General features: G+C 41.3%; 1 protein-coding gene across 2 annotated transcripts in view; it reads right to left on the minus strand.

Annotated features, from left to right (window-relative positions):
• Positions 1-2,329: 2,329 nt before the first annotated feature.
• The window catches only part of meis2b (Meis homeobox 2b), a gene marked incomplete at its 3' end in the record, with an annotated part of 32,665 nt that continues 8,718 nt past the window's right edge, over positions 2,330-26,276 (minus strand). Inside the window, exons 7-11 of one of the 2 annotated variants that reach the window (XM_079291425.1) lie at positions 18,887-19,026; positions 16,198-16,274; positions 11,921-11,979; positions 11,502-11,591; positions 2,330-2,388 (exon numbers count right to left, since the gene is read on the minus strand). In XM_079291425.1, the coding sequence (XP_079147551.1) occupies positions 2,330-2,388; positions 11,502-11,591; positions 11,921-11,979; positions 16,198-16,274; positions 18,887-19,026 (425 nt within the window). Of the gene's footprint in view, positions 2,389-11,501; positions 11,592-11,891; positions 11,980-16,197; positions 16,275-18,886; positions 19,027-26,276 lie in introns of both variants that reach the window. The other variant, XM_079291424.1, reaches the window with a different exon arrangement.

Raw genomic sequence — 26,276 nt, forward strand, 5'->3', positions numbered from 1 at the left:
TTCTTCATTTTCTTAACAATTCTGACTTTAATCTTTGTTTCATCACTTCTCATTTTCTTTTAGATTTATCTCATTCAGAATCATTCAGGTCTCATTCCTCTTCCGTCATGTTGCTTTTGAAATGAACTCTTTCAGATATTCTCTCAAAAACATGTAAACTCCAGATGTGCAGTATGAAATGAAGCATATTGCGGACTCAGCTGTATTGCGCAGCAGAGAGGAGAGTAAAATAGTGCAGATTCACTCATGTATTCCATAATGGTTAAATGTTATGGCTCGGGCTTTATCGTGCACAGAAAACCCTCATATTACTCCAAACATGGCTCTCTTCCTTCCTGCAGTCCTGGGGAGATTTACTGCTGCAGTCAGCATATGCTCTCGCCACAGATCAAATTAGGGGAAGCAAAAACATCCGGCTCTACTGAGCTATTACTGTAACTAGTCAATGATCCATCAATGAAAATAATTAGATTAAATACTCTCTAAAAGTATATAGGCATCATTTACTCAGAACCTGATGTCACTATGCAGATAGATGTATATATTCATTTATTTTTTACATGAAGCGTCACAATCTGTTCTTTGAACTTCATTAGCAAAGCTGGGGAAATTATCAGACAGGGAAGAGGGGGCTTGGTGAAAATTGGCCCCAGTGAAAAAAAAATTAAGCATGTACAGCTCCTATTTACATATAAAGAGCTCTATTAATCAAGGTAAGTGTCATTACAGCGTGGCTCATTGAGCAGTGGAGAGTGGGTGTTAAATAAAATGTTCTGTGCTTGAGTGCCTCCGGCATGCCATACGTCTTGATTTGAGAACTGTCAGCAGTGGTGGGGAGCTGATAGAGGCTGGAGGAGGGGGAATAGTACCCTGATTCTTAATCAGATTGCCAGGGGAGAGGAGATGGAGGAAAAGAAAAATGGAGGAATGGAGGAATCTAAATACTATATTCCAACTTGCCAAAAGATCAATATCAGGACCAAATTCTGGTGGGAAGATAATGAATTAAATACAATCCTACAACTGGTTGCTTTGGCCCTGTGTTGTACTCACCAGGTCACCTGATGAGATCCGGGAACAGGGTGACATTGGTACGAACAATATTCATAAAATTGCCAGAATCGGCTCCCCTTATTCGCGGTTAGACAATCATACAAGCAAATCATTCTAAGATGACTAATGCTAACAGAAACGAAGTTGCAATAAACTGGAATTATCCTGAAAGAATGAAATCCCAAAAAGCAGTATGCTCACAGGCCGTCTTGCCTTAAAATCAAACCGTGACAAGAAAAGCAAATATTGATATTGTGAAAAGACAACTGTGAATATATTTCTTGAGCAGCATGGTGTTAATCCTATCCTGGGCACAGTGGGCAGTACCTGCTCTTCCTTTCTGATCTCCATCACCTTGTCTCTTTTTCTCTCCTCCTCTTGTCCCGGATCTCCTCCTTTCCCAAAGCTGCACATTGAACATTGACAGTCTTTCCTCTGTTGTCTGTCTCAGTAAAAGTAAACATATGTAGGGCTGAAAGTGAACTAACTGGTGGGCATCGCTATTTAATGTAGCGTGACCACACAGGGAGCTATCAGGTGTCTGTCTGGGGATAAATGGCATTGAAATACTAATAATATTATTATTAGATATTATCTGAATCACGCATAATGAAAGAATGGTAAATAGACTGTACTTGTATGGCACTTTGTCTTCCGACCACTCAAAGTGCTTTAACACAACATGTCATCATTCACCCATTCATGCTCTGATGGCAGGTGCTACCATGCAAGGTGCCACCTGCCCATCTAACGAATATTCACACACATTCGCACACCGCAGGCACAGCGGGTTAAGGGTCTTACCCAAGGACACATCGACATGGACTAGTGGAGCCGGGGATCGGACCGCCGATCCTCTGATTGAAGGACGATCACTCCTACAATCATAACTCCACTGAGCCACAGTCGCCCCAAAGAACCACCGTGTTGAGTGAAGATGCTATAGTAACAACAAGATCATCCACTTCTGTGAATATATTTCTTGCATCAACATGAATGGGCTTGTAAATGGACTTGTTCAGCGCTTTTCTAGTCTCTTGACCACTCAAAGCACATTTACACTGATTCATACACGAGCCACAGTCACACATGAAAGTCACTCCAGCAAAGATCCAGGTGGCAAAGTCATTTTTGCAGTCAGGATTCGATTGTTAAGGGAGGTGCTGAATAGAGTAGAAATATGAATGAAAGCAGTGGAGGAGAATTGAGTGAATAAAGACAAAGACGGGACTACTTACTTCACCCTGTTTTTCAGGCTTGCCTCAGTGGAGTGAATTTACATGTAGTGCCACTGCCCATCCATGCCCATGTTCATACCCATTCCACCCATCGGCCCTGCAGTGAGAAGATTCAAGATTACAGACCACGCAGAACATGGTAAACAACTTCTGTCCAGTAAAAGTGTATGTACTAGCTTCAGCTTTGACGGTAACACAAAGCATAAAAATGCCTTAGTCACAAAGAGAATCATCTTCTTTAAATTGTATGTATCAAAGCTTTTGTGTTATTTTATCTTACTTCTGTTTCCAGTAACAGAGACAAGGATACCACAAACCTGGAAGCAGGAGCAAACTGCCACCGTAGCTCCATCAATTTATAATTTATACTATTTTACACTCATACTATTCTAACACTGTTATATCTAAATGTTACCCAAAAGCCAACATCAACTTAGCTGTGTATCCAATTAAATAGGCCCTATCTTCTGGGTTCGCCTGCAGCATCAACCCACGCATCATCCTAATAGCTAATAACTAGCAAGAGATATAATTTTCCCAGTGGTGGGCTGTCAGGGCCAGCAAGGCCTTCTCTGCTGGCCTAAACAGAATCACAAAGTTATAGCTATTTTATAATTTAATATTTTTTCTTAAATACACTACATGTATTATAATTTATAAAAATATTTTTCCCATTATCTTATTTTCTCATTGCACAGCTACTGTCTTTCTCAGTTGCTCTGCTTCCAGTGCAGCTTGTTTTAAGTAGAGCTTTTATCCAATCAGATCTCACCTCTGTGTCTCTAGGTAAGAACAGAGGCCCGAGGCCTGCAGACTCACAAGTGCATCCATGTGCAGTTTAAGTGAATGGGGATGATATTGTTGATTGTCATAGTGTCAGAGCCTGCTAGGTGGCAGCTCAGTTTTAAGGTGCAGCTCTGCAGTGAGGTGCAGCGTGTGCTGTGATTGGTTAGAGGGCGAGCACGTGACTATTGTGAAACGAAACATAAAGTATCTATCAGAGGCTTAGTCGGTAGTAAGAGTTCAAATTGAAAGATATGGAATAAATGATGACATTTTTAGCATTTTGCTTGGTGTAGATTATTGTTTTTTTTACCTAGCTTTGTTTTTTTAACACGCAACGGTTGAAGGAGGAGAAAAGGATTTGTGAGTTGGGATTTAATTAACCGTGGGATTAAACTCTTTGTCAACAAAGAAAGGAGGATGGTGTTTGTCTTAAAGTGAACAGCATTTGGTAAGAACCTTCTGGACCCTACCCTATTTTTAGGCCTCTGCTTGAAAATTGCATACCCATACTAAGGTCAACCAAATAGAAATTTTGGAACCAGCTGTTCCATTGTAATTGTATATACTATATAACTATATATTTCACTTGTTTTATCGCAAATAGTGTTGAATCTATCCAAATACAGCAGTTTGGTATCATTTTGAGAGCCTGAATTCTCTCTGAGCCTGTTTCTGTCTGTCATCCATGGGATTTTCTCTGTCTGAATTTCAGTTTCCCTGTGTGTGTGTGTGGGGCTATCTCAGCCGATGATTGGTCAATTTCAGTCAATGAACCCTCCTTCGACGGGTCAGAGTCCATACAATTGAGTGGGGTTAACGTGGGATTGATTGACAGAATCGTTAGCCAGTTAGAATCAAAACCACGCTGTCCCTCGCAGAACGTAAAATTCCATTTGCCGAAAGTCAAAGTCAAATCCCTTTTTAGCAGTGAAGCGGTTTGTGGTTCTGGTGGTTGTTTGCTCACAGCTCTGTAATGGTTTCAGGGAGAGAAATTCTGAAGATATCTTTAGAATCTGTGTGTTATTGGTGTGCTTTCTGCTATTTCGGTTTTCCGTGTTAGCCTTTAGCTTCTTCTTCTTAGCGCCTACCTGAGTGCGTGGTCGGCTCAGCAGTGGCGAAAAAAGAGTGATATTATGGTAATAGATGCTTATATTAGTCGTGTAGAATTGTGTTTGGAGTGTGTGAAATGGCTTGCAGGATATTGTTACCCAGAATCTCTTCTTTAACTGGGTATATAACATGTGTGTAACATCATTATATTCGTTCCTGAGAAGTGCATTGTACGACATGCTGTACGCTAAACTTTCTCCGTAGCCCCCCTCTGGGGGTCTCTTGGGTGAGGAGACTGCGTTTTTTTTTTTACATCTAATATCTGAATGGCCCTTGAGTGTGTAGCAGAACCACTGCAGGTCTGCTGGATTGATTTGCCATGCTTTGTTGTCATATGAACAGTGGTGGCTGGTCAATAGAGGGCAATGGGGCCTGGCCCCACCTTGAGGCACACAAAAAAAAAAATGAAAAAAAAAAATGATAATAATCATAAATTTCTACAAATTGTCAATATTTGTGTTTTTGAACGATGGAATGTACCCAGTAATATGTGTAAAATATGATATCTGCGCAAAATATATGCTTTTCCTGCTCGTCCTCTCTGCCTGTGTGCTCTCTGCTCATGCTCTCCGCCTGTGTGCACGACACGTCTCTAGGGGGGCAAAATCGTTTTGGCCCAAAAGAGACGGGTCTATGAAGCAGTTTAGCCAATTGCTGATTAAAGATATAAATGAGTGACATACAATTTAGCCAATCAGCGCCCTCAAATAGATTCAGTGTGGGGCTAAAAATATTTTGCCCCCCTAGCTGCGCATTCTAGTCAGAAGAAGTCTCTACAGGCGAGCGCGAGTTCTCGCCTCTCGTTTGAGAGGAGAACTTTGGCGGAGATCCTGCAGCCAAAGAGCTGATCCCAGATCAGCCTGACCTCACAATCAGACAGCAGACTAGCGGGAAAGGGAAGCAGTACATGCGAAGCTTCTCTACCAGCTGAACACCAGACAGGTTTGGCTGGCAAGATGACGTCATGCTAATAACTTAGTTCGCTTTTTAAAACAACGGGGACGGATCCAGCATGGACAGTTACGGGAGTGAGGGATGAGGAGGTAAGGAAACATGAGAACACCAGGACACACATGGAGAACTCTGTCAAGCTACATATTTGTAGGGACATCAGATCCAGAGTGGATCCGTGTAGAATATCAGCGTACACAAGACCTGGCGCGGTAACTCTGCTGCTGTGAATTTATTTTTCGGGCTAGAACAAAACGGTTTGTATCTATGGAAAGGTTATAAAATGTAGATTAATAATATCAAAACATCTGTATTCATTGCGCGCATACATTGTGACGAACTAGCCCGTGAAGGCGAGTAACGGGGGTTCCACCGCCGCCTCGCTGCACGGCACGGAGTTTCCGGCAATGACGCGACTTGCACAAAACCATTTACGGTTGTTACCGAACCTTATTTGGAACAGCCGAGAGTAGTCACGATTGAAGCAGACGATCGCAGCTCCATGCAGGTGGGTCAACGAGATTTCTAAGTACACGAGAAGTTTGTTGACTTTCAGTTTTGAGCTTTCAGTTAGCAAAAGCTATCATCACTTTCAGAAAATCGATTTCACTGTATCTTGTAGCAAAACGTACATAGAATCTGTTGGTAAGTAACAGAAATCCCTATAAATTGATTAATCGGCTGTAAATGAATGTTTTTCTGACCCACCCTTCCCGCCGCAAACGCCGGCTGCCTTGGGCGATGCCAACCCCTTTCTGTGACGTCACGCGCTCAGTGTGAGACATGGCGGAGTGGATTTGGAAGGCGACGTTTAATATTTTAATCAGACCTGCACTAGGCTGCAGTGCAACTGGTATTTGAAATTGATGCCTCTGTGACAAGTTGGTGTTAATTATCGTTCCTAGATACTAAGAATGAACTTAGTTTGAGTAGATAAATATTTAAAAATGGTGATGGAGCCATATATCTTCTTCTTCTTATTCACATCAATTTAGATCTATGATTTTAGTCATTCCTTCAACATTAAAAAAAAGTATCAGGTTTTAAATTTAATGCAGCACTATTATTATTATTATTATTATTATTTTTATTATCCTCGCTCCTCTTCTCCCTCCCCCTCCCATAATTCCTCTTCAGACAATTCTTTTCTGTTTTTAGCAAAGCATTCTACACTGTCAATGACCACTGTCATGCTTCCTTGGATCTGCGCCAGGACTGCATAAAATTTTAATGTTGGATGATAGCAGCAAAAATATAGAATCGACCAGATAAATAAGTTTAGGCTAATTTCCAGTAATATAGTAGTTCAATCCTTTCTTGAGCACAATTTTTTTTTCTTTTCAGTCGATGGAGAATCAGACTAGTATCAGTGGCAATGCCACTCCCACACTTGGTGATGTCATCAAAGCTCTCGGTGATGCCAACACAACCAAAGGATGGTCAGGCACCGTGGAAGCAGTTGCTTCTCACGCATCCACCAGAGACACAGTGGCAGCATACTTACAAGGTGATGGGGACAGGCTTGTACTCTATCATAGTCTGATGGCAGTGAAAGGCAGGAACCAGAGGATAAAGGCCAGGTACCGGGGTCAACAACAAGCAGCTGAGCTTCAGAAATTCTGGTCAAAAGAATACAAAGTGGTAGCCAAAAAGGGACCACAACAGCCACTGACCCCTAGGAAAGAAAAACTGAGGGGAGAGCTTGCAACTGCAAAATCTGAGGCGAAAAAGGCAAAACGAGATCTCCGTTTTAAGGATAAGCTGGTGGAAAGCATGCACGCCAAACTGGACACTTTCACCAATACTGTAGAGCATGCCATCCAACATGGTACCAATAGTCCTACTGACGTACATGCATCCCTGGAGAAAGAATACCAACTGGTATCAGACGAGCTGCGACAAGCAACAGAAAGGCTATGTGCTGCAACAGCTAAATTAGCCACATACACACCTCGAAATGTAAACAAGAGGACAAAAAGAAAAGATGAGAAGCTAAAATGTCAAGAGGAGGAAATAAATAATCTGAAGAAAAAGGCCAGTGAGCAACATGAACTGCTGCAAGCCACAGCTGAGAGACTGAAGTCCACTATGATGGAGAAAACAGCTCTACAAAAGAAAGTTTCCTACCTGAAAACGAAGATACGGGATACTGAGACGGTGGCAGAGGCAATACAATCCAATGAAGTACAAATAAAGGAGTTGAAGAAGACCATAGATGATCTTGAAAAGCAGAATGAGTTCCTGCAGGCAATGGATACCATCACAGATGATCCTACAATACGCACCTTTTGTCATGGCAAATTCACCAACGAGATCCGGGAAGTAGTGTTGGAACTCCTCAACATGAATGTTTCAGCGCAAAATGTGTCAAAAGTGATACACTGTGTTCTACATAAACTGACAAGTTTCCAACCTGAAAAGCTTCCCAGTTATGCAACATGTCTGATGATAGGCATAGAGGGCCGACTCATCGCATTAATGCAGGCAGCAAAGGCTGTTTCTGCCACTGAAGGTGGGGGAAGCGTCCTGGCCAATGATGGTACCGGTCGTCAGAAGAGACAGTACAACGTCACACAGGTTGGCACCAATGAGGGCATGCTCACATTGGGTTTGCGCGAGATGGTTGGAGAGGATGCTGCGGCAGTGCTTGGCTGCAGCAAATATGTACTGGAGGAGGGCGCCAGTATGCTGGCCAAACTGCAGAATACCAACAAGGAAGAAGAGCTTCTCAAACTAGTAACCGCCGTTGACAACACCATGAGTGATCGTGGAGCAGTGATGGTGGCCTTCAACCGGGATTATGAGGCATGGCGGACCTCTGTCTTATCAGCATCTGCCGGATTCCACGATATACCACTTGTGGAACAGGAGTCGCTTCTCAAAGTGGAAAACTTCTACTGTTTCATGCATGTTCATATAAATCAGGCAACGTATGCAGAAGAGAGTCTCAAGCACCTTGATCAGGCAGCACTTGAAATCAACAAGGAAAGTCATCCTGGGAACTATAGGGCAACATTGACCAGTTCCACCTCTTCTGCAATCCATGCGGCAGCGAAGTCATTTGAGCGGCATGGTGATGAGCAGGCAGGCCAAACTGCTGACTTTGGAGCACACCTGGCAACCCAAGGACAGAAGATCATGTTCAAGCGGAACATAGGTAACCGCGCTCAGATCCTCTTTGAGAATGGAGCCGCCTACATCTACCACATGGCAGAGATGAAGACATTTTTGATGATGAGGAAGGGACATGCCGCTTTGAATAACCTGCTGCAAGCAGTTGTGTGTCATCTGGACAACAAGGTGGCAACTGCAGGGGCTCATGCCCTGGGAATCCTGTATTATTCTGTGTCAAAGCCTATATGGCTTGTCCAGGAAAAGGCAGAGCACATCTTTGACCTGAATCCACGTGCTGAGGAGATGGAGGAAAAGTTTCAAGCATGGGGAAAGGATGCATCACCACTACTCCATGGACGGGCCAGGCTGTTTGAGGACATCCCTGAGACAGCCATAACAGATGAGATGTCTCAAGCTGTATATCTGATGCCCGATGCAGAGACAGAGGAGTTGGTCACCACAGCACTGGAGCTAATCTGCCAGAACTGGCAGATTCTCGTACAGAGGATGCTGCATGACAGACTGGTGGTGGGGGGGAAGTACAGCATGCCCTCAGAGAAGCTACGTGAGAAAACAAGAAACGTACCTACGACCAACAAGGGCTGTGAGAGGGCTTTTGCCATCCAGGACAGCATCATGCACCACAAGCCTAACTCTAAGCTGCTCCACCAAGAGAGCCTGGTCATGATGAAGCAGAACAGGACTGCCGAATACCTGAGAGCCACCACACAAACAGACCGTGATCAGATGTGGGAACTGGCCATCAAGGAGGCTCCTAAATGCATTGACGAGAGCAAGGCAGAACAGAGAAGACTGGCAGACAAGAGGCAGGAGAAGGTCCGGCAGATGGGATTGCAGGCTGACTTGAAAGATCTGAAGCTACGAACCGAAAAGTCGGAACTTCTGTCTACAGTGACATCATGGGGTGGAGAGTGGAAGGTGGTAGATGACGTGGATGAAGAGGTGGCCAACATCACAGGTAGCACTAACAAGAAGGCTGCAGTTGTGGCCCAGCTGAAACTCCAGAAGAAGATCTTGTGCTCCAAGGTACCGAAGGAGCAACAGTACCTATTCCAACAGACTCACCGTCGAGAGGGAAAGACACACACCTTCAGCCTTGATGAATTAGTCGCCAACCTCAAGGACGTAATCAAGCTGAACCCACACTCAACCGAGATTTACAAGGATGACGAGGATATATTGATCACTCCATATATGGTGATCCCGTCTGATAAGCGGAGGGAGCTCTTCTCTCAACAAAAGCAGGCCCTGCAACAGAAACTTGAGGTAGAAATGGCTAAGGCGAGCGGGTCAGCTTCAGCTCCAAAACCCAAGAAGCAAGTGGTGACCCTTCCATCCGATCCAAATGTGCTAGTCGGCAAGAGGATAGAGCACAAATTTGATATCGTGGAGAAGGATGGCCACCAGAGAAAACTGAAGAAAAACGTGTGGTATACCGGAACAGTGAATCGTATAGTGAAGCATAGTGACAATATCTTTGAGACCACCTACGAGGTCTGCTATAACATGATTGACGATGGCAGCAGTGACTGTGAGAGTGATGAGGAAACTCAGAATACATTCCACTACCAGCTCCTCCTGGACTATGTGGAGGGTGACCTCAAGCTCATCGAGTAGACTGAGCAACTATTTTCCAATGCTGACCATGTCTCCTGTAGTAACAGAGCAAACGCATTCATAAAAATAAAATTTGTCACTGTCATCTTGAAGATCGGCTTTTGTTTGTGTCAAGATCCAAATTTCATGGCTGCAAGTATAATTCAGAGCAAATGGTTACATTTTGTTTGCCAAATTTGTGATAATCCTCCACATTACGGTGCCATTTGCTATAATACAGATACATGGAAATATATTCATTAATCCACACGTTTCTACCATCTTCAAAGTGGAATAACTTTGTAACGCCTTGACCGAATTACATGATCTTTGTATTATTTTATTCAGACAAGGCATAGCTATCTAAATAACAGAACCAAACAACTGAAAGATGGATATAAGATTTTGACCTGATGTAGCTAATATTTGGCAAAGTGAACATATTTTCTGCTACATAGCCACAGTCTCATCTGCTTAACTTGGTCATGGAGGCATCAACATGTAATTTATGTAATTTGATACTTTTTTTGCATTAAATCATACTGGGATGTTTGCTGAAATTGATAGCATGGCCCTACCTAGAAAATGTTCCACCAGCCGCCACTGCATGTGAATATATGTGACTGGTTCTTGTGAGTTTGTTCTTGTCATTGTGTTAATTATATAGATTTGGACTATATGCATTGTCCGTCAATTACGAAGCATACCGTCATGCGCTGAGTTATTGTTTGTTAAGCTAGTTTAGCGTAGCCTCCCAGAAGTGCGGTGCCTCAGCTGTCTTTTGTTTTGTTTTGTTTTGTTCCGGGTTCAGAGGTCACACAGCCCGTTATCTCCTACGTGAGCGCAGTCCAGCGAAAACATTATATTTCTCACAATTTAAGCTTCTGCATTTTCCAAATGCACCAGTATTATTCAAACGTATTGTTCGGTTTGTAAGCCTCGTACCGAATGGTTTAACACGAATATGTGTATTGTTACACCCCTAGAAACAAATAACCGTAGCTTTTAATGAGATTATTAAGTGGTGTTTCAGCTGCAGGACAGCACTGAAGGCCCAGGTATAAAATGCATGGCCCACCACTGAATTTTCCATCCATAAGATGTTGTCTGTCTCCCGTCTGCCTGATTCCATGGAATGCAGCATAACATCAGCTCCTTTCATCTTAAATTCATCAGCGAAAGTTGGAAAGACTATACCGTTTTTTGAAGAATAACCTGTAGAATAACATCATTTTCAGAAATGAATGTTGACAATGTTTAATGAAAGTGTTAAAATAAAAGCAAATTCACACTCCTGTTGTCTGTATAAAGTAAAGAACACAGATCTTTACTTTCTGCCTTGGTACATAAAGTACACAATATGTCCTGCATCGACACCAAGCAATGCCACTGGCAATGCCACTGACAATGCCACTGACAATTACACATCTGCGATGTGTAATTGTGGTCGTCTCTGAAATGTTGCTATCAGAAAAACAGACACCTGCATGACATGCTACTGTATGTATATATGGGGAGTCCTTAAAAGAGAGAGAGAGAGCGTTTTGTTTGAAACTTAGCTGACCACAAACAGAAAATAATTATAGAGATTTTGCCGTTGATGGTTTGATAAATGTATGGGATATTGCTCACCTCCAGGTCGGAGACTCATGTGCTGCTGCCCATCAAGAACAAAGCCTCCCATTGGCTGGCCATCTGGACTGTAAGTTGTACCCTGACTCACTGTGAGCGTAGAGGAGAAGCAAGATTATCGGAGTGAGCAACCCAGAGTTCTACAATCACTCTGCTTCACACCCAAATATGCTGCACACAAAGCCACCTCTTCATTCTGGAGCTCCTTCATGCAATCAATTCTCCAAAAGCCTTAAGGCTGACTTCTCTGATACATAATCTGTCTCACTTTACATACTGTGTGTAAATCCTGTCGTCCACTCTGGAGCCAGTGGAGTGATATCAGTAAGACACCATAGTTTGCATTTAGTTTTAACTGATCAGTCAAGAATGGAAGGTAGTATTTAGTACATTGAACACTGAATGAACTGCAGCTTTACCTGTTCTGTTGGACTGGTCAATCATAGGTTGGACTATTCTCCTCCTTGCATTGATGAACCTGGAAAAAAGAGCAATATTATGTGAGCTATTTGATAAACAGGGGAAAGCGTCACTACATATTGAATGGAGCTAAATCATTAAAAAATGAATTATTAAAAGCTTCCACATTACCGAACATTTTAAGGTTCAGCATTCCTGACCCTGGAACACTTACATGTGATAAAATATAAACTCAAGTGGTCACTTTGACAGTATTCCACTGCCTTTTTTCGTGAATGGACTTTGCTCAGGTGTCATCCTGTGAACCTTAGTATGGAACTTTGGTGACATGACTCAGTTAAAGTCACTAAATCCATGAAGCAAGTAAGTACATTTTGAGTTCAAATCTACACAGCTATATCACCAGAGGACTATAATCCCATACAAGCGCTGCGTAACTGCATTGAACAAATCAACAACTGGATGTTCTAGAATTTTATTCAATTAAACAAAGATAAAACAGAAGTAATTGTTTTTGGTTCCAAGGACGAACGATTGAAAGTCACCGCTCAGCTTCAATCACTGATGTTAAAAACCACAAACAAGCCAGAAATCTAGGTGTAGTTATGGATTCAGACCTCAACCTGAACAGCCTCATCAAGACAATTACATAATCAGCCTCCTATCACCTGAAGAATATATTAAGGATTAGAGCAGGGGTTCTTAACCTTTTTGACCTCGGGCCCAACCTTTCAAGTACAATTCAAATTCGGCTTTTTTGTTAAAAGAAGTAATGCTCTTACTAATACTGCGACAACTACTACTGCTGCTGCTAATATAGTATTACTACTTCTGCTACTACAACTATAACTTTTGCTGTTGCTACTATTACTACTACTGCTACGACTATTACTGCTACCATCAATATTATTACTACCACTACTGCTATTACTACCACTACTACTATTACTTATATGACAACTGCTACTACTACTACTGCTATTCATGCTACTAAAAGTAGTAATACTACTACAGCTATTAGTATGACTGCTACTAGTACTACTACTACTGGTACTTCTTCTACTGCCATTACTATTACTTCTATATATTAAATACTACGACCAATACTACAGCTATTACTATGACTACTGATACTACGTCTTCCACTACTTCTTCTAATTACTAATACTTCTACTACTAATAATACTTCTACTACAACTACAACTACAACTTCTACTGCTACTACAAATATCACTACTGCTACTACTAGTACTTATTCTAATGCTACTAATACTTCTACAAATAATACTTCTACTACAACTTCTACTACTACAAATATCACCACTGATGAAAAGTTTTAAGCCACAGGAACCGTTCGAATATCAAAATGTTCAGCTTTTTCAGGAGAGGGGTGATATGACTTTTCATATTTGTAATCTTTAAATTCTTTGAAATATTAAGCTATTTGCAATTTTCTTTTGAATGGGATCTCAATGGAGACAATCTTCAAATCCTGTTAAACTTCTTCAACTTTCAAAGCCTTCTTCTTCCTCATACTTTCAGCTACAGACACCATAGACATTTCAACTGGAAGAGTTTTCAGCAGTGCAGTTTAAATGCTTTTGGACTTCAACATTTTTCAGACATTTCTTAATTTTCAGCAATTTTTTACAATTAAGCTTTCAGCATTCCAATGCATTTTCAGCAGGAAATGCATTTTCTAGTTGATCTCACTCTTGGTTTGATTTGTATTCAATAAGTATATTGTTACCTGTTCAACTCCACCCCTATTTTGGAGCAAAACCACGTAAAATGACATACCCAAATTAAAATGGCTGTAGCTTCTGAACCACTCTGACTATATGCATCAAAAGTGTCAGAAAACCTGTAGGTCATACAGAAACAGAGCAGTGGGCCTTTGGAGTCAGTAAAAATTGAAGATTTTTGTCCGCATAAAATAAGAAAAAATCTTCCAGTATAAATAACTGCCTGTGGCTGTATCTGTACAGGTAATGTACAAGTATAGGGCTGTAACTACACTATCAGTGAACAAGTGCCTCAAATTTGAAGAATATTGGACAAAGTATGACCATTCTACAGTGTTTCTTTCATGAAGAGATCCAGGCGGAGCTCTAAAAGGATATTTGGAGACCCAAATGGACACATGGTAACCAAATGATATTCTGACACACTAAGGGTGTTTCTCCCTTCATATTTTGATATTATATTATTTTCCTTTTATTTTTAGCCTTTGCAAATTGCAAAAACGATGTATATATGGTCGAAGATGTGGTGTGCGAGTAGCGGACTTGCTGTGCGTAATGGCTGATTCTGAACGCTGCAGCTCGAGTCCTCACTAAGACCAGGAGGGTGGATCACATCAATCCAGTTCTGAGGTCTTTGGTCTGGCTTCCTGTCCAACAAATAATTGACTTTAAAATCCTGCTGTTGGTTTACAAAGCACTGAATGGTTTAGGGCCAAAATACATCTCTGATCTGCTGCTACCTTATGAACCATCCCGACCCCTCAGGTCGTCTGGGACCGGTCTACTTCCTGTTCCCAGAGTCAGAACTAAACATGGAGAAGCAGCGTTCAGTTGTTCTGCTCCACATATCTGGAACAGAGTCCCAGAAAGCTGCAGGTCTGCTGAGACCCTCAGCTCCTTTAAATCAAGATTGAAGACTTTTCTGTTTGCTGCTGCCTTTAATTGAACCACATTCAATTAATATATTAATCAATTTCTGCATTTCTGCATTTTACTACTGCATTTTATTTTTTACACTGCTTTTTAATGTTTCAATGAATGTTCTTAATTGTTTTAAATCTCCTTTTCTTTTGCCTTATGTTTTCATGCTTTTAATGGTTTTATGTGAAGCACTTTGAATTACCTTGTTGTTGAAATGTGCTATACAAATAAACTAGCCTTCATAGTGCAAACAGTTATTATGTCTTAAATCTATTTTGTGCAGATTATGTTAACGGAATCAGCTGGATCATTCATAAAATTAGTAAAAAGAGAGATCCCAAATGTTTTCAAATGAATAAAGAAAAAGACCCAGCATTAAGAAAAAATGGCAATTGCTCTGGACTTCTTTTTCAAAACTGGAACACCGCTGTGTGTCTCCAAGGATTTGACTAGTCATATAGTTTATTCCTGTTGACATAATCTGTGGTATTAGAGAAAGTCTTGTCTGTTATTGATTTGGGTATAGCCTTGCAGCCGTAGGCTGTGATGAAGCTAACTGCTTTACCAATGTTATGCTATTGATACATTCAAGAAACAGACAGTATGGTGAGTGCATGCCTTGATATCTGTTTTGGATAAAGCCCGTGGTCGCATTTACTCCTGGATTAGAGGTTGGCGAACGCAAACTCTTTGGTGGATTTTAGAAGAGAGTGGCGAAGCAATGTCATCTCAATTAATCCAAATTTGAATCCTGCGCTGGCTGCCAGTAAAAAGATGACATGCAGAAGTGTATCGTCTGGATACATCATCTTTAACCCCTTGAACTCTCAGCTGCTTTTCCACAGTTTATATTCCCTTTATTCAGAGGATAGTCACTTCATGTCTTAGCCAAGTATGCCATAAATTGTTATTCTCAGGATAAGGTAGGTGTGTTTTAAGTGAATTTAGCATGTCAGTGGTACATTACATGTTCTAGGACAGTTTAGTTTAGTAATATGTAATTTGGCTTAAATTATAGGGAAATAGATACACTGTTAGATACAAAAATTGGCAGCGTAAAATAGAGTTGTTTTTCTCAGTGCACTGCAACTAAACATAGAAAAATTTTAAATTTACAGACAGACACACAATACAAGATACAATAACGATACAGTGTAACAATGAATGACTATTTACTTGGATTTGATATGTATAAACTCAACACAATTTAAAACTAAATATATAACCCTGATAAGGATTACAGACCTGTAATATTAAGTGTTACCAAAATTTCCAAACAAGGTTTTATATTTTTACAATATCACCATAGCTACTCAGCATATCTTTTGATGATGTTTAAGCAGCTGTTTGGACTTTTATTTGTGATGGCCATCAGCGATACCCCGACTGCTGGAAGAAGAGCAAGTCACACTAAATCCGACAATATGTGTATGACATCTGTGTGTTTTGGTTTGACTAAATTACAACTTTATTACTCAGTCAAGACTGAGGTGAAGATATAATATGTATTCTAAATTCAAATGTATTTATACAATGCATTTCGCAAACCAAAGATTCAGATTGTGTGTGCATTTGTGAGTAGATTCCAATCTGGCGTAAAAGTGACTTACCAGTTGTTCACTTGAAGGATGGTGAGGCCTGTGTCTTGTGCTAGCTGCTTTTTCTGCTCCTCTGAGGGGTATGGATGCTGTGAGTGACACAAAGATCAGAAAGCATTCAATAAATACAAATAGGTCAAATTAACGGAAAGGTTTCAGCCAAAAACAGCTTGCAATTATCCGTAGTCATATAGTGCAGGCTCTTGTACTTCAAGGAAAAAGTTCCACTCAGGAAGTACAATCCTATTCTGTGGCAGTCTCTCCTGTTCCTGGAAGCAAGTGCACAAGTTGCCTCTGGAAAAACAGAGGCTGACCAGAGTTTGGCCCCCCGAACACTTCATGTTAAAAGCGCGTGCCATTGTGTGACAGTATTTGACATTATTTTACATTGCTTGATAAATGATCGGGTGGGATATAAAGAGGCACAATGGTGGCTTTTGTTTGAGGCCCGATAAGGTTAAGCCCCCTGTCACCCCCCAACCCCTCCCTGCCTTGCTCCTTCGGCCCTGATCCCTTGGCTGGTTTTGTGTGTGTGTGTTTGTGAGACAGTGGGAGGAGGACGGCAGATGGTAGACAGAGGTGATCCTTGTACTGAGAGTAGGGTCGCGGGCCAGTCCCCATTCTGCTGCTGTCAGGCCAGCAGCCATCTCCTGTGGTTATCGGTGAAGGATGAGTTTCCAAGCACCTCATTTTTTAACTGCCTTTCAGGCCTAGTACACACACACACATGCATATATCATTACACTTGCATATGCAGACATGGAAATGTGCATTAACACAAGCTCAAACAAAAGCTTACAAATGCAATTACACATGCGCTGTAGTACACAGCAGGGATTCCTAACCAGGGCCGTCAGCTTCATTCTACTAAGGATTCATAAGTCACAAAGGTTGTGGACCACTACCACCACTATACAGTACCAACACATGCACATACACACATGTAAACACACACAAACAGAACTATACGCATATTGGTATAAACAGGTACAAAAATGGACACTTAAGACACACACAAACATCTGTACTGAGGTTGTATTTTGGAGCAACTTTTACGCACACCTCCCAGCTTGGTGGCTGAAAGTCAAGAGACAAATTACTCTTAACTCCTCCCTCAAATCAAAGCTCTTTCTCTCTCTCTCTTTCTCTCTCTCGCTCTCTCTCGCTCGCTCTCTCTCTATATATATCTATAGATAGATATATATATCTATATATATCTCATAAATGTGGCCTTAAGATGGAGCAAAGGTTCAAAGGAGTTAATGATGAACTATAACAGAACATGAAAAGTACAACTTGTTTTGTACAGACTGAGGATATGAAGTTAAGTTCAATTTTATTGATATATATAAATATAAATAAATTGCTCGAAGTTATGTACTAAAATACTTATATACTAATCTATAATTGTACTTTTCATATTCTGCTATCGTTTATCATTAACCAAACTGAATGGAGATCAATGCCTGCTTATTCCGGAATATGTCTGATCATGAAAAGAAGGGCTGAGACTTCTGAGGCAGAAATGCGACAGTTGGGTTATAAACCTGCTGTAGGGTCAACACATTGGAACAAAAACCTTTGTTAGGAGCAAAGAGAAGAAGTGTTTGTCTAATTAGATTGTGGGGGATAATTAAGTTGTCATAGATGCTTGTCCGTCACATATAGACAGGCAATTCATTGTTCTATCTCAACTGAGAACACAATCAGACTTTAGCTGACTTTGACACAACACTAGTGACCTTCAGTGGATTCCAGGTTTGCGCCCCAAACTCTTTGGCAGTAATCATTGAATGTGGATAAGTGCAAGGTTGCATGGAAACCAACAGTTACGACCAGGCTAATAGGCCGATAATGAATAATATAATGAATCGAAACCATTCACAGCTGCTTTCTCTATAGCTTCCTCAGAGGGGATCTTTTAAGGGTCTTCAGAATGGACAACAAAAGCAGGAGACTACGGCTAGTGGTGGACATAAACAGCCCCCCTAACGGCCTTCCAACCGCGGGCCTCACACTGCAACGTCTGACAAAACATAATCCCGCTCTTTTCACACCCTCAAGACTGATGAATGCTTGATCGCTTGGGTGTTGCAATAGGCCTTTCAGAGGCCAAAGGCCCTTTGCACACTTTTCATAGGCACATCCTGCCATGGCAAACACTTGTGCTTAACAAATTAGGCCTGAAAGGGAATGGGGAACAGAGAGGGGATAATTCAATTATCCTCCTTTTTCATCTGGAAAATCTAAAGGTGGGCTTTGGAAAAGAGGGGATTACTCCGAGTACAGGACTTGTATGGGCCTTTTACAAATTGAACAACTGAGATGTAGAACAACTGTGGTAGCGGCAGCGCGGTGGTATCTTTTGGACCTTGGATAAAAGGTAAAGCTCTCCTCTTACAAAACTCTTAAATACTGCTGCAAATTCTAAACGAAAGGCTCCTGATATAGATTTCTGTACAAACTGTGGACTACTATTTCAAGAAGGAAATTTAGATGTGAGCATGTCTCTGCTTTGTTGTCTAACAATGGAACAGAACAGAACTTTTAGGATGCCTTCGGGAAATCTAGCCAAGGCTCATTCCTAGATGTTGGCTGATTGAGGAGCTGGGGTTAGATGACATTTATTTCTAGCATTAAGTTAAATCTATGTAGGGCTGCTGTTTGAAATCTATACAATGCCACAGCTAGATCCCCTTACCGTAAGGTGCTGGAAGAGCCACGCTCTCATTATATTTGTGGCTACTTTGGGGAAGATGCCTCGTTTCTTCTGCCTCTTCTTGTCCTGGTCATCCTCGTCTCCTGTGCCCGGTGATGCCAAGCTGTTGTCGAGGGCGTCTCCTGCGAGACAAAAGGAGTCCCGTTACAAGAAAGCTTTAATTTGGTCCTATCACCTTCACAAAATCATGTTGCGAAAGGGCTGACAGAGGAAGATTTCACTCCTCTGTGGAACAGCAGCACAAGATTCTTCCTCTCACCTCTGCCATTGGATAATGAAGAGGAGTTTGTAGTGTGGGAGCTCAATAAAACCAACAGCTATTAATTCAATCTAAGCCACGGATTTGACATGAGATAATGACTGTGGGAGTCGTGCAACTGCTATAAAATAATGACCGTTCATACTGCAGTCGGAGTCAGTCCAATGTACTGATATTTATATGTGACCTTTTCTTAACTAATAATTTCTCTAAATATAAAAGAAGGAAACAACAAAAGTCTATCCTGTGCAGAGCCCAATAACATCAAACCTTGTGCTGTTTGAAGTCCGAAACAAGGGGTTAATTTGGGGTATTGAGGTAGAATATGAGGGTTGTGAAAGGGTGGGTTCCCATATGTCCACTGATGGACCAGGTCCATCTACCCCACACACAACCCCCGACTGACAACTTCAGTGTCAGATTTAATGCCGGCTATGGATCCTGCCATTAGCAGCATCCTTGTTTGATTTCAGCAGGAAGCTGACGTGGATCAAGGCAGGGGACTTCTTTTAAGCTGAGATTTCCGCTCCTGCTAGCTAACTCAGTCCATCTTGTATCACAAGGGGCACCCCGCTCCCTCTCCCTCTCAGCCATTAATTGTGCATCAGCCGAGATGATTTACTTTTAACAGTGGTGGTTATTTTTCTTGCCCTCGAGGCAGAGAAGCCTTGAAAGCTTGCCTGGAGGGCATGTGAATAATGCATCTGAGAGACTCCTCCCCCGAGGCGGGACAGGAACCCTACTTTTCTTAAGATTTGCCCTAGCATGTCTTTTTGTTTTTAGAGATGCATCAATCAAACATGCCTATATGAGCCATATTCATGAATAAATATTTCAGCCAATGAATATTGACATTAAATAGGATGTGTTCTAGGGTCGTGGGCTATGGGGGTTGTGAGAGTTTTGACGGATGGTATCCAGCTCTGAGTCATGGGCAGGGTACAGGGTTCAAACTGCCTCTGTCCACTACTCTTTAAGTTGTTTTGTCCCCCACCTCTCCTACAGCCTGTCGTTTAAGTAACTTTATTTCTGGGCAAATATTCCCTTCGGTGGTGGAAAGTTCGAGATTGAGATGTCATCTCACAAGTGACCTAGCTACAGAGACCAGCAACTTTTAAATCATCACATTTGTTTGATCATCTTGAAAAACATTCACAGCTTCTAGCAACCTCATGGGTAAGAGCAAAACAAAAGAACTTCATCTTCAACTCCCAACTAAGCTAAGATGAACACAATGTAGAGTTGAGCGAATGAAGACAAAACTAAATGGCAATTCAGTCTGATTATCAGGCTTTAGTATTCTAGAAAAATTCACATCAACATATTAAAAGATATTTGACGACCAAATTATTTTTCAATACCAACTTTATATTCCTGATGAGACTGGTGCATCTATATCGCTTACATAAAATGGGCAAGTCCATTCAATATATAATAACATAAATCAAAAAGCGGCCTCAATAATAAACAAGGACTTGAGTTTCATATTTGGGTGGTACTGTAGTATTTTTCATCTTCAGATCATAAATCTACAGTTCATATTTGGTAACAAAAAGCATCATAAAAAGTTAAGAATGGAAAGAAAGAAAGACCTTATTATGTCTGAGGAAGGCATGCTGTTCACCCCTCCAACCCCCACCCTGGTCCACCTCCTCTCCTCTCCTCATCCTCCTTTCTTCTGCTCCGGAGAGGGTAGAGCCGCAGGGCAGATCCTCTGCTACACTAATCGCTACTGACTGTTCCCCGGCAACTCAGCCAATCTAACCAGTGTGTGACGGTGCAGTCTCAAAGTCATACACCCGTGCAAGTCTCCCATGCCTACCCTTCACCCCCACCCAACCCCTCCGCCCCCAATCCACTGTTCCTGCCAGTGTCTGCAGTGTCGGTGAGGGGGGGTAGATGGAGGGGTGAGCATTACTGCAGGGATGGCTGGAGTATTGCCCCGGGGCTAAGAAGAAAACACAGAAAAAAAGCACCTTAAGATATGAAGAGTCTTCTTGTCCTTTCTAGCACCTTTTACATCTGCTTCTCACATACGCTCAACTCTGTTTTGCCTTTGTTGTTGTAGACTACCTCTTTATACTATTTAGGTCAATGCAACTCAGCCTTAATTGCTTTTTTTCTTATATATTATGTTACTTACTACATTCAAAGCATTTTGGAGCCATTGAGATTAGGAGTACGGCAGATATTTCTATCTTACTTTGCAAAATTTGCCTAAGTTTGACAATGAAAGCTTTTTTAGGAGATGAAACTGAAGCACATATTCAACTGAAATATCTTACTTAATATTATTGTGGCTGACAAAAAGTTACAGATTAAAGCTTTGCCACAGGGCTGATCATTTTGTATGTATATGTACACCAGACCTTTCAGTCTCCTCCGCTATTGCATTACTGTGTATTATTTATATTCCTTTATTTTATGATTTAATACTTATTTTCATTCTAATTTACCATCAATGTATTAATGTATACGTAATACATGCTTGTCCATGTGGTGATTTCTGTGTGTTGGATATCATTTTACTTTCATTTTCTCTCATGCTGCCTCCCCAGTCTCTGCTCTCTGTAGCTCAGGGGCTCTTAGCGCTGGGTGAAGTAGTCTTTGGATGATGTGTCCATAAGACGAAGTGCAGAGCGGCTAGCAGAACTGATTATAGCTCTCCCAGCTGCATCAGTGATGCAAAGCCAGCGCAGCCTGTCTAATGAGCACAGGGGGGCCTGATCCATCATAGGTGACACCTTGGGGCTCCACCCCTTATTATACATGATACACAGCTCTAAGACATGAAGAATCCTCTGTGTGAAGAGGTTGAACATGGTAAGTATAAGCTCTTGATGGGGAGATGCAACTTTTGAAAGTTGTTTAAAGCTATTAAAGTACTGTTTGAACAATTCTACCTGCAGTGGCCAGTATTTCACTGAAAGGTTGCACAAGCAAGTGTTGAATGAAGAAGATTTCTGGGGATGCTCAAGTGCTTTCTAAATCACTGAATGAGACCATTTGCTTTTCACTATTAGGTAATTCATCACATTGAAGGTTAAGTGTTTAACATAGATCGTAGATGACGAGAGTACATAAATATAGGTATTTACCATTCAGGCAAACAGGGCTCGATATTGTGCTAAAAGCCTGCTGTCTACAAACCATCCTTTATTTGGTTCTAAAGGATTTATTTACGATAAAAATATATGAATTCTTACTCAAATCTGGAGGTGAATAGAATTTAGTTTGTGATGCTCACAGCATTGAAAAATAACATTAATCAAAATTCAACAGCAACATATCTTTCCAGAAGAAAATGTAAATGTTTCAAATGTAATTATTGCTATGAGCAGCACAACATGAAATTCCATTCACCTCCATTTTATTAGGCTGGAAACGGATCTCAAAAGCTAAACTATTTGCATGCATAGATGCCTCTAAGAATAAGTGGGGAAATAATTATTTTGATATCCAGTTGAACTGACCCTTTAAGAGTAAAATATCCAAAATTGTCAGTCCATAGAATTAGTTTTCAAGTAAATTATGTATTATTTCCTGTAAGAGCTGACACAACAATTTGTACTTTCCTTTCCCTCCACATCCAGCATTTATCTCTTACTCTTCCCTCCCTTTAAAAAAATAAAAAGTCTGACATCCACAACATGACAGACGCTAAAGGGACATTAGCCCACAGTCTCAGTGAAGCTGTGATGTCATTGGCATGTCAGCACCTCCACCTCCCCACATTCCTGACTCTTGACTCCAGGCTCTGGATGTGACCAAAAGATGCAACACATCCTGTTCCTCACATTCCATTTCTCAACAAGCGTGTGCAGGGTATTTTTGAGTCACTCTTACTGTCTTTTGTTTTATTTGGGTCTTTGTGATGGACATTTCAAGCCTCATTATTGTCCTCCCCCTTTCAAACATTCCTTGGAGAGCTCAGCCCCTTTCCCTGTGGTCAACAGCAGTCACCCTGGGGGTTGAGCTATCCAGGAGAGCCCTCTCTGCATATCACACAGCTTACAAGGCAACAAAAAACCTCAGAGCTTCCAGAGGAGGAGGCAGCCATGACCCAAACCACCAGCCACACATTGTATGGATCATCTACCTGTGGTTAGATAGGGCTGGAAGCCACATCACCACCACTTTAGTGTTCCCAAATGACAGTCGATTTTAAAAGGTTTCATCAGACTACGGAATCATTATTAGTGACATCCCACTGCTCAGGGCCGGACTCATTTTCCTCTCGTGGACAGTGAGGAGAGGGGTAGGACTCAGCCTTTGTACCTCGGCTGCACCCCAGCCCAGGAGTTTCATGCCTCAGACCGGCCCACTTAAGTTCACAACCTTTGATACTGGAGATATGTAATTATAGCTTTAGTTTGCAAATCAGGTATAGTGCACTATTTCTCCACAACCTTCTTATTTCTTTTAAACTCTGGCCTTTCCAGCTCACCCTTTTGTCTTTATGTTCTCCTTCATGTCTTTTTAGTCAACTTATATTTATTTGTCTTTGTCACATCTTCTTCCTGGAAGTGTAGCCTCTATGGTGTAATCTAAGTTCAAAGTGATGTCCTATATCATCACGCATCAGAGTTCAGGGCTCACACGGCACCTGTGTCCGAGTGGAGCTAATCATGGTTAAGTTAGCCTTTCGACATGCTGTCGTGTGAAGTTGCTGTTGAATAAAAGTCATAAACGTACTTAAAATAGTCGCCAGGTTTAAAAAACAAAACATGATGGCCAACGTGATCTAATTACATCTAACTTGTTTATAGTACTGTTATCCGTTTGTGCACTTTATTTTATATTTTACTTTATTTTATATTTTACTTTATTTTATATTTTACTGTAAATTTTAATGTTTCTACTTTGCACTGTGTTGATCGTTTTTGATTGTTAAATGTTATGCACCTCCTGTCATGTCAAATTCCTTGTATGTTCAACATACCATGGCAATAAACGGTTCTAATTCTGATTCTGATTCTGATTCTGATTATGACATGATTGTGTTTACCGTCCTTGCATCCCAAGAACTGCTGTTGGACAGCACAATCACTTCCTGTGTTCTGTTGGATTGTCTTATTTCAAACTATTATTTGAAATACTAGTATTTTGATAACCTCATGATCATCTTTGACATTTGTAATTTTGAAAAACTGGGAATTTATTTATTAATAGTTGTATCTAGGTTTGATTGAACTTTCTGTTGTTGCACACAGTCACAATTATAGTGTTCTCTCTGTCACCCAACCTGGGGGATACTTCCACAAGACTTTTTTAAACACAAACTAAATATATTCTCTCGTTTTGCTTAACAAGACAACAGATAGAACACGTTGACCTTTTTAAATATCATGTTATTTCAGTGTTTTAGGTGCCTAAGCCTGTGGGACAGAGCACGTAAACCCTGGCCTCCAAACTAAGCTTTGTATGGTAAACCATCCTCCTCGACCACCACACCAACAGCCATTTCCTGAGTTGGTAAAAACTTCGCCAGCGAGCATAATCCGGGCATCAGTTGTGGTTCCACCAAAATGTTCTGCCAGGGGAAATTAGTAGAGTATAATTGTATGTTGTGGCAGACAGGGTGCACCTGCAAATTTACTCGCTGCTCAACTGTGATACTTCCTTAAGTTCAACTTGTTAATGTCATAACAGTAAGGAGGGAGTCAACTTTTTGGATTTACAGGTGATACTTGGGCAAAGGCACAAACTTTAGTAATCAGTGCATCCTTCAAAAAATATGCAAAATGGACTGCTGGACTGAGAAGGGACACAAACTGGTGTTCATTCATCCATAACCAGCAATGCAGAATAATTGCAAATGAACATAATCTTAAGAGACTTTAAGATGAACTGAATGAAAGATGATGGCTTTGTCTGCATTCGCGCTCACATCAGTGTACCTCATGAACAAGGTGAGCGTTCTTTCCAAGTACGGAACTAATTATAAAGCTGTAGGCCATCTACCTGCTCCAGATGGGATTAACATGATATACCTTTAACTGTCCTTTCTATACTTTCAGGTTGTGTTTTTGACTCTTCCCTGGCATGAGAATAGACTGGAAACAAGGCAGAGAGGCCCGGGGAGCAGCGGCAGGTAGCATGCAGCGCATCCTGCAGCAGCAACCACAGCTCTGATCATTCTGCCTCCTTCTTCTCTTCCTTTGTTCCTCATACATAAAGTACTCTGTCCTTACATCCCTTCAGGGGGAATTCTGCACTCCCATCCCCATGCATTCTCTCCCAGTTTTTTAAAAGCCCAAAGGGAAGAAGCTATTTACAACTCAATATACAATTTCTGGATACTGAATACTTGAATAAAGATTTACCAACAGAATTATGTCACACTCTTGTGTATCTTATGTGAAGCTAATATAATTTTCAAGAGTCTTGATCTGTTCCAGATTTTCTCTTAATCCTTTGAGTTTCTCTTGTCTTGCAAAGCATCCTCCTATTGTTCTTGGCAATGCTCTGCTCCTTGATGCCTGATGGGCAGAGGGTGGAAAGTTGCTTTAAAGTCCATTCTATTTTTACTGCGCCCAAAGGGGAGAAAAACAAAAACAAGCCATAAAACCCTTATAGTCTCCAATTAGCACATCAGAAATCCCATTAAATGCAGGAACACCATGGGTGACACAAGAAGGAACAGGGCTAGATGGCATCAGAGGGAGACAGCAGCAGACAATAACATCCGGCAACTAGAGTAAACTCAGTAGATCTCTCCATCAGCGTTAACTAAGAACCTACACAACTGTGAAAGTGGGGGAGCCCCAGTTCCATGGGGAAATCAACACTAACAATATACGAATATTGTATCTTGTCATTTTTTCTCACTGTCAACTAATACCATCATTGTTGTGAGCTTGTCTCTTCATCAAAGCTCTAGCCAGGATTTTAGAAACGTGTAGGTCTCCAATCCTCAAATCCTGTACAATTATTTTCAGTAGATACAGTTTAACATCTCAAACGTCTAGATGCAGTTTCTCCTTGACACAGCGACCCTTTAGCGTCCGTATGAGACGTAAACCCATTTACGGGTCAAAGAACCCAGGACTTCCAAGAGACCGTTGGTCATGGCCCCGAGTGCAACCAAGTCAACATTGACTTAGTTTACCG

This window comes from Melanostigma gelatinosum, assembly GCF_949748355.1.
Source record: "Melanostigma gelatinosum genome assembly, chromosome: 19".
In the NCBI taxonomy this organism is placed as follows: domain Eukaryota; kingdom Metazoa; phylum Chordata; class Actinopteri; order Perciformes; family Zoarcidae; genus Melanostigma; species Melanostigma gelatinosum.